Genomic DNA, 9683 nt, shown 5'->3' with positions numbered 1-9683 from the left:
CCTGCACATGGTATTGAAGGATGACGACGGTTGGCGCCCATGCAGCGATTACCGCTGCCTCAACAGCGCCACGACCCTCGACCGCTACCCTGTCCCGCATATTCAAGATTTCTCCACCCACCTGGCGGGGACTATGATTTTCTCCGAGGTGGACTTGGTGCGGGGCTACCACCAGGTGCTGGTCCACCCTCAGGATGTGCCGAAGACGGCAGTTATCACGCCGTTTACGCCTCTTCGACGTCCTGCGGATGCCCTTCAGCCTCAAGGGAGCGGCGCAGACGTTCCAGCGGCTGATGGACTCTGTGCTGCGGGACAGGCCGTTCTTGTTCGTGTACTTGGACGACGTCCTCGTTGCCAGCACGTCCGCGGAGCAGCACCTGGCCCACCTCCGGCGGCTGTTCAAGCGGCTCAGTGATCACGGGCTCATCATCAGCCCAGCCAAGTGCCAATTCGGCCGGTCAGCCGTAGACTTCCTCGGACACCGAATCACCAAGGAAGGAGCGGTTCCACTCCCCGCCAAGGTGGATGCCATGGTCAAATTTCCACGCCCCTGGACCTTGAAGTCCTGTCCACGGGAGCTTGAGACATTTCACCCTGATGTTCCTCAGGGCCCTTTAAGAGTTGAGGTTAGATGGGCCTCACGAGATGAGAGTTTCAAGGGGTGTGGGGGTTTTTTTTGGGGGGGGGGCGGTTAGCTGGTAGCTGGTAAACACGCTACAACGACCCGGCAAGGGTCTTAAACCGGTCCCGTTGTCGCTTCAAGTCCATGTACACGCAACTAACCAGAGTTTGCTTTTCAAACCCACACACAGAAATGGCACCACTGTGACTATCACTATCACTATGTGGGGAGGTTTTTTTACTGCAATAAAATGTTCGATGGGCCCGTCATCCTCTTGTCCGTGCAGCTGAATCAACGTTCAGTGTTTTCTTTCCCTGTAAATGAGTTTTGAATGTATTTTGCATGATGATGCAACCCAGGCTGAGAGACAAAGCATTCATACACAATGTAACTGCGTTTCTCATCTGACGATTCATCATGTAAACATGTTTTTCTTTGTTTTTGTGTTTTTCTAACCTATTATTGTGATTCACATGCGTTAAAAATTCACTAGAGTGCACGAATTTACATGTATAAAACTCAAATGTTCCTTGAACAAAAGTAACAAAGGTAAAATATATGTCTATAAGATAAACCTGCTCTATTGATGCTTCTGGACCTCAGTTAAGATTCTGCCCTGTGTATTTATTTGAGACGAGGGGGTTAACCACGACTGTCATTATGTAAACATAACAGACTGTAAATACTATATTGTAGCGAAATAGGGGGCAGCCGCGGGAACCGCCACAGCCGGGACGCGAACCCTTATCTCCCGCACCGCGGGCGACAACGTTAACCAGTCGACTAAAGGGTCCGACCCGTTAGCCAAGGGCTAACGTGTCTCTTTTTATCCGTGATCGTTACAGTAGTGTAACGTGCATGGATAAGTAGACACGCTGGCCGCTGGCTGGCGGGTCGGACCCTTTAGTCGAGCGGTTAGCGTTGTCTCCCGCGGTGCGGGCGATACTGGTTCGCGTCCCGGCCGCGGCAGTTCCTGCGGTTGCCCCCCGAATTCGCTAAAGTATATACTGATTCCGAACGGAGTGGCCTTAGTACTGTGTTAGTATGAATTATGTTAGTTTACTACTGCAGTACTGGCAGGGGTGAAAAATACTGAAACTTCCAACTAAAGTAAAATACTGCCACTTATAGTTTACTTGAGTACAAGCAAAAATGCTGGCGAAGAACATGACTCGAGTCAGAGTAAACGAGTTTCTTAGTAAATAAAAAACTACCTGTTCACTGGCGTCACTTACCCTTCAGACTCGTCCACACTAATTCTTCATTAGGGCATTGAAATGAAACTAGCAAAGTAGAATACTTTGTTTTAAATCAGCTCGAAGTGAAAGGACTATGACGTTATCATATACTGGGAAAGTACTGTTCCAGGGAAGCGCTGACGCAGTTCCTGTAAGGAGAGTATTTGTACTCTCCATCTCTTGAGGGCTGCTAATGGACGGAGACGTGTCACAGACAACTGTCCCAAGCCGGGGGCCACACCGGCAGCCTCCTGATAACTGCTGGCTGGGGGTTTAATCAAGTCCCCCGGGCCTCTTTCTAAAGAATTACTTGACTTATCTCCCACCAGACATGAGCATATAAAGTCTCTATCTCCACGTCAGAGACGGGCAGGAAAACGAGGAAGCGCCACATTTGGATTGGTGCCTGGCTGACGTTGGGCAGCAGTTTAGTTCCGGCTGTCTTGCACTTGTGCTGCTGAGAGGACTCAGAAGGGGCAGGTAAGCAAATTGAATTGTGGCTTTTTTGTTGTTGTTGTTGTTGTTGTCATCTATCTGTCTTAACTAATTTCTCTCCTTTCTCATCCTCCACTCTCCAATAAACCCTTTGAAAGACAGCTCAGTCATATATCCCCTCATTGCACACCTCAGTAGAAAGAAAACCCCTGCAGGAGCAGGAGGTAAATGATGTAAGATGAACTTTTTATTGCACGGGAAACAACGCGAGAACAACGGCGACCCGCTTTACAAACTGAGCAGCTGACACAACACACTTCAGAAAACATGTTCTTCGTTCCAGAACGAGTTTATGAACTCCAACCTTGGAATAAAACCCTGGTATCAAGTATTTTATGGTAAACATATTCAATTAATCAGAAGTGTTCCCCTGGTATTAAATGCACTACATAATGTCACTGTTGTTTTTTTCTGAATTGAAACCATTTAATTTTTTATTGTACTTTCATTATTATCAGTGTAATTACTTGTTCTGAGCATAAAGTTAATTCTTTTATGGGGGAAACGGACCCTGTTATCTGTAGAAACAGCTCGTGGATTTAAAGTATTGCAAAGAACCGAATTTCTTAAAGCTGGGTAGGCAGTTTTTAAAAAGGTTTATTTATTTATTTATTTATTTATTTATCTATCTATTTATTTATTTATTTATTTATTTTTGTGCCGCCATTGGGGTATAAAAAATTGATAATAAGCCTTCAGCATATTGTAATTAAAGTGGTCTGAGAGAAAACTAGACGTCATCACTTCCTCCTGGCTCTGTATTCGGGCTTTAGAAAATCTAGCCTGGGGTGGAAGATTTTAGCCAATCACAGGTACGTTCAGAGAGGGGGCATTCCTATTGGCTGTTCTACAAACGCAGATACGCATATACGTGATTACTTCGCGTCCGTCCTGTGTCCATGTATAAAGGATATAAAGAGGTGAAGATGTAGAGGACAGTGAAGGAGGTGTCCGTGTATAAAGGATATAAAGGGGTGAAGATGTAGAGGACAATGATGGTGGTGTCCATGTCTAAAGGGGTGAAGATGAAGAGGACAGTGATGGAGGTGTCCATGTATAAAGGATATAAAGAGGTGAAGATGTAGAGGACAGTGACGGAGGTGTCCATGTATAAAGGATATAAAGGGGTGTAGATGTAGAGGACAGTGATGGAGGTGTCCATGTATAAAGGACATAAAGGGGTGAATATGTAGAGGACAGTGACGGAGGTGTCCATGTATAAAGGATATAAAGGGGTGTAGATGTAGAGGACAGTGATGGAGGTGTCCATGTATAAAGGATATAAAGGGGTGAAGATGTAGAGGACAGTGATGGAGGTGTCCATGTATAAAGGATATAAAGGGGTGTAGATGTAGAGGACAGTGATGGAGGTGTCCATGTATAAAGGATATAAAGGGGTGAAGATGTAGAGGACAGTGATGGAGGTGTCCATGTATAAAGGATATAAAGGGGTGTAGATGTAGAGGACAGTGATGGAGGTGCTGGTTAGACATGCAGCTTCTCACAATGAAAACTACTCCATGCAATTTATACTTGATGTAATCATCCTTCATTTTTTTCAGTAGTTTGTTTCTAATATTGCAAAAGTCGGAGTCCCATTTGAAAAGGACGCGATCCTGAATGCGCAGAAAGCCTTCCACGTGCGAGTCACAGTTTTTAGCAGTTGCAGATTTTGGTGTAAAACTGTCAAGATAATCTAGCGATAGCGTTTTTATTCTGGAGAGAGAAGACTGATCAACAACGTCATCCAAAAATGTCATATTGATCAACGTACTGTAACCACCACGAGAGCCCTCGGCTGATGAGTCGCGCTTTTTAGTCGACTGGTTAACGTTGTTGCCCGGGGTGCGGGAGATCCGGGTTCGCGTCCTGGCTGCGGCGGTTCCCGGGCTGCCCCCTGAATTCGCTACATTGGTGTCGGAAGTGGGTTGGTGAGGTCGTGAGGTCATCGGAAGCGCGGCCCAGAGGCGCGAGGGAGTTGATATGCTGAAGCGCGGGGACGCGCTTCCCGAAAGAGAGGGGTAGTGTAACGACCGCGAGTGACTAGACTCGCTAGCCCTCAGCTGATAGGTCGGACCCTTTAGTCGACTGGTTAACGTTCTTCTTGCCCGTGGTGCGGGAGATCCGGGTTCGCGTCCTGGCTGCGGCGGTTCCCGGGCTGCCCCCTGAATTCGCTACATTGGTGTTGGTGAGGTCGTGAGGTCATGGGAAGCTCTGCGCGAGGGAGTTGATATGCTGAAGCGCGGGGACGCGCTTCCCGAAAGAGAGGGGTAGTGTAACGACCGCGAGTGACTAGACTCGCTAGCCCTCAGCTGATAGGTCGGACCCTTTAGTCGACTGGTCCACACCGTTCTTGCCCGTGGTGCGGGAGATCCGGGTTCGCGTCCTGGCTGCGACGGTTCCCGGACTGCCCCCTGAATTTGCTACAACATCAATCCATATCAAACATTTGATTACCCCTAATGAAATGTTGGACAATGTTTCGCTTTGTTTTTAAGCAGCTGTTGTTAGCTCTTCTGCATTCCATACACAGGTTTCTCCTTCTTTTCCTTTCGTGTCAGACTCGATCCATTTCCTGTTTGGGCTCCATTAGATTTGAATACTTGGTGTGAATGGTGGACCTTGCTGGCACCAATAAAAACAGCATATAGAGGAACAACCACACAATGCAAATACGTCGAATGGTTGTTGCTATGAAAATGCCAGTGGGAAAAGCTATCAGATATGGCATTTTTATTAACACAACCAACACAAAAAAATTACGGATAACCACTTTAAGCTTGCACAGTGGATGCATGTGTTTTATAGTGAAATTATCATCAGAACGGCTTAAAAGTTAAAAAATGAGTTTAGGGTTTCATCCACCTTGTATTTAACCATTTTTTTTGCAGTCCTTGTGACATTCCCTCCTTATCTTGCCCTTTGCAGACATGGCAAGCTGCGGCAGCGGTCAGTCTGATGATCCGCTCCTGTGTTCTATCTGTTTGGACGTCTTCCTGCAGCCAGTGTCTCTGTGGTGTGGACACAGCTTCTGCAGGACCTGCATCAAGGCCCACTTCCAGAGAAGACAAACGTGTCCTCTGTGCAGGCAGCTGATTGGCAGGCGTAAGCGGGACAAGCTCCAGGTCAACATCGCACTCTGGAAAGCTGCTGAAAAACTCCGCGCCTCCAAGGCCGCCGCCGAGTCTTCGCCGTCGGCCTCCACCATGGCGGCCACGCTTTGTGATGTTTGCACCAGAGCGATGAAGCCCGGGGGCCGTCCAGCCATGCATGGACTGTGCGGCGTCTTACTGCCAGCCTCATCTGAGGGTGTCCACGCTGAGGAGGCACATGCTGATCAACGCCCGGACCGACTGGAGAACCTGACCTGCAAGAAACACAGCAAGCAGTTGGAAAAGGTTTGCAGGGCCGACCAGATCTGTGCATGCCTCTCTTGCACGGCGGTGGATGACGGTGCCCGTGAGCTCACCTCTCTAGAAGCCGAGTGCAAAGAGAGGAGATCTCGGCTGGAGGCAATGGTGATGGATCTCTACACGGTGGCCCAGTGGATGGAGACGGAGGTTGTGGAGATCAACCAGGTGCCCCAGAAAGGTGTCCAGCAGCAGGTGACCAAAAGCATCAAAATCCTCACAGAGAAGAGAGCATTGGCGCACACGCAACTGGCGGGGTGTAGCCAGGCACTGGCGGAGGAGGTGACCTGGGCCGGTGAGGTCACTGCAAAGCTGAAGAAGGAGAGCCAAGAGTTAATGCAGAGTAGCGGCAACCTGGAGAAACTCTCTATGATGGAAGACCACATCCACCTCCTCCTCCAGAGTGCCTCCAGTCTCTCCTCCATTCTGCTGGAGGAGGATAACCTGGAGAGAAGAACGTACCAGAGCAGAGAGAGGAGCAGGGAAGCTTTGCGATCCTCTGTGGATGAAACGGTGGCTCACACCAAGAGATGTCTGTCTGAGGTCAGGGACAGACTGGACATAGAGATGGAGGAGGAGAAGGAGGAGGAGAAGAAGACGAAGAAGAAGGAGAACGAGAGGGAGGCGGAACAAAAGGAGGAGGAGAAAGAGGAGAAAGAAGAGAGGAAGCAGAAAAGGGAGAAGAGGAGGGAGGAGGAGGAGGAGGAAGAAGAGGAGGAGAAGAAGAGGGAGAAGGAAGATGAAGAGAATACGGTAAAGAAGAGGGAGAAGAGGAAGAAGGTGTCGGGGCAGGAGAGGGAGGTCTGGAACGAGGCGTGGCAGGTGGTGCTCATTTGTGTTTGTGTGTTGTGTTCTCTTCTGTGTGTGCTCCTGCTGTACAGAGAAGCCAGCATCACCACACTGGTTCTGGCTGGCTGCATCCTGTACCTTATTTCAAAGGTATAAAAGCAAACACGGTCCAAACACGGTGTGCAAGAGAATATATACACTAATATATACAATATAATACACACAATCATATAGATACACTTGACTATCACGGCACCGTCTTTCGTGACATTATATCGATTTTCAAAAACACTGCATTGATTCTTTAGACGACACACAGAGAGGCATCAGCGTCTCTGCTTCATCGTGTGGTTTCATCTCTGACCACTAGGTGGCAGGTGCAGTATTTTAACAGGGCTGAACCACAACAATAGCAGGCAGTGTTAGGACTGATTACTCTGATTTGGTGCATGTTTAGCTGTTTTATACATGTTAGTTTTATCTGAATCTTGGCAGAATGTTGTAGTATATCACAGTGTTTACAGTGTCATAGTACATCATAATACATCATAATACATCATAATACATCATAATACATCATAATACATCGCCTCTGGGCAATTGCATCGTATCGCCAATTTATTGCCGATACACAGCTTTAGTCCAGACTCACCATATCGTTTTGCTTTTGACATGTTTTAGTCTTTTTATTGGATAATATAGCTTAAAGTGTTCAATACCCCAAAAAAACCTCTCAAATCAACTGGTGTTTTCTGTGGTACTGTCCTGCAGCGGCAACGCAACTTTGACAAAAATTGAAGGCGACTAAATGTCCACTGTGATGGATTACCTATCTCAAACAAGCTTCATGTTTCTGCACGTTGATTTTCATACAGAGCTCAAATGAATGGAAACTAATGGCTGCGTGGAAGGAAGGAGAAACAGACCAAAATATGTTGAAAAACGAGGTCAGGGTGATGTAAACTCTACTCCATTTGTAGTAAATGGACTCAAACACGCAGAAACCGTTGTGAGGTCGTTTGAAGGCAAACAGGAAAAACAACTTTGTTTGTCATCTATCTTTTTAAGTAACAGGCAGCAGTTTGTAAAGATAGGTGAACATAAACCATCATGCACGGGTACAGGGGCGTACGCTCATCGTGGTGCCCCCATGATTGGCAGTAATCACGGAAAAAATGGATAAAACGTACGCAATCTGATCTGATGCATTACCATCATACAAAATAGGCCTAACTCACGCAACGTTCCCAACAAATGGCCAGGTTATAGGCAGTTCTCTATCTAACCCACCCAGCAGATGGCGTTAGTATACAAATTCTATTAATAATGCTATAATATACCAATGTACTACAATGCCTTTCGTTTGAAATGTGAGTACTTACTAAACAAACATTAACTATGCCGTGGTTTAACACAGTTTATTTGCACCCCCCCCCCCATGAGAGGTTTATTTCCAGTTCCTGCGTGCACCCCTGCGTGGATATTAATTGTGGTGTACCCCAGGGGTCGGTTTTAGGCCCCAAACTGTTCATTCTGTACTTAAATTATATATGCAAGGCATCAAAAATATTGAAATTTGTTCTACATGCTGATGACACGAATATAGTTTGTTCTGCTGAGAATATACAGCAGCTTTTGGATTTGACCAAAACAGAAATGGAAAAATTAAAATGACGGTTTGACAAAAAACAATTCATCCTTAAATCTGGACAAAACAAAGTTTCTGTTGTTTGGAAATCGCTCAGTAAATACCAAAAGTAAAAGCAGTGATAGACAATATCCAACTAGAACGAGTATATGAAAATCAATTTCCGGGTGTGGTGCTAGACCACAAAATCTGCTGTAAACCCCACATAACGTGTGCGTGCGAGCGAAGCTGGCAAGGAGCACTGCAGTCACGAGAAAAGCGAGTCACACTCTTTATCATAAGTCATTGCACACTCTGTATTGTTCATTTATTTTACCATATCTGATGTACTGTGTGGAGGTATGGAGTAACACCTACAAAACCAACATACAACCATTATGTATACTACAAAAAGAGCCATAAGGATAGTTGATAATGCAGGACATCATGAACACACCAACAAGCTATTTTTTAAAGTCGAGTGACTTGAAGTTCAGGGATTTAGTAGAATTCAACACAGCACCAATAATGTGCAAACAATCTACTACCAACCAATATACTAAAATATACTAAAATATTCTTTCTTTAATTTTTCTTTCTGTGACACCGAGTGCCTATTTGGGTTGGCACTGAGGTCTGTTTATTGTTGGTACGTTTCTCTCACCTGTTTTTGACGTGTGTTGTTTTCTTCCTCCTCTTCTTTTTTCTCGTATAGTTCACAGTAGGTGAGTTTGTGTTGTGCAGCACAACTTGCAGAGTGTGAACTACACAGTACAGTGGGAGCTGAGGGTGAAATGTACAGTAGCTGAATTAACTTGAGAGAAGGTGAGGAGGGGAAAAAAAACAAGTGTCTACCTCCTCCTCCTCCTCCTTTTCCAACATGTAACAAATAATCTGATGTACATGGAGATTTGTTTTGGTGTGCGGATTTGTTGACAACTTCAGATTATTTACATGTCCCAAATATCTATCTATCTATCTATCTAGCTAGCTGTCTATCTGTCTGTCCGTCCGTCCGTCCGTCCATCTATCTATCTATCTATCTATCTATCTATCTATCTATCTATCTATCTATCTATCTATCTATCTATCTATCTATCTATCTATCTATCTATCTATCTATCTATCTATCTATCTATCTATCTATCTATCTATCCATCTATCTATCATGTATGTGACCTACTTACTCAACTATGTTACAAATAAAAACACTGGAAAGGGGAACTACGTTTTCTGGTTCTTTATTCGCAGCCATGCAACGTAACACAACGTAACACAACGTAACGTAAAATAGCGTAACATAACATAACAGTCTGCGCCTAACAGCGCATGCAACGTGTTACTACAACAGAAAGTAGTCCCTTATTATACTGTAGGCTATACGCTGCACTCCTCCCTTTTTATTTACTAACTACTGCATCAACTTTTTTTTTTATGGGTCCCTATTCTAACATAAAAACCCCCCCAAACGAAATAGTTTGCTCGTGACATACAATTACCAA

At 45.5% G+C, this 9683-nt stretch overlaps 1 protein-coding gene across 3 annotated transcripts; it reads left to right on the top strand.

Annotated features, from left to right (window-relative positions):
• The first annotated feature begins 1873 nt into the window (after positions 1-1873).
• Positions 1874-9173, top strand: LOC130129126 (calponin homology domain-containing protein DDB_G0272472-like). Of its 3 annotated transcripts, none has more exons than XM_056298926.1 (3): positions 1874-2340; positions 2458-2676; positions 5284-9173. In XM_056298926.1, exon 3 carries the CDS (start codon positions 5286-5288, stop codon positions 6708-6710), a length of 1425 nt encoding a protein of 474 aa, XP_056154901.1. In that variant the 5' UTR covers positions 1874-2340; positions 2458-2676; positions 5284-5285; the 3' UTR covers positions 6711-9173. The 3 variants fall into 3 exon arrangements, with proteins under 3 accessions (XP_056154901.1, XP_056154900.1, XP_056154902.1); XM_056298925.1 differs by having other exon boundaries at positions 2454-2676; XM_056298927.1 differs by lacking the exon at positions 2458-2676.
• Positions 9174-9683: the final 510 nt, after the last annotated feature.

The sequence above is a fragment of the Lampris incognitus genome, chromosome 18, assembly GCF_029633865.1.
Source record: "Lampris incognitus isolate fLamInc1 chromosome 18, fLamInc1.hap2, whole genome shotgun sequence".
Lineage (NCBI taxonomy): Eukaryota > Metazoa > Chordata > Actinopteri > Lampriformes > Lampridae > Lampris > Lampris incognitus.
This window is presented reverse-complemented; position numbering and strand designations above follow the sequence as displayed.

Excerpts from the sequence above, each read along its gene's own strand:
- LOC130129126 (XM_056298927.1), top strand. The coding sequence starts at position 5,286 with ATGGCAAGCTGCGGCAGCGGTCAGTCTGATGATCCGCTCCTGTGTTCT.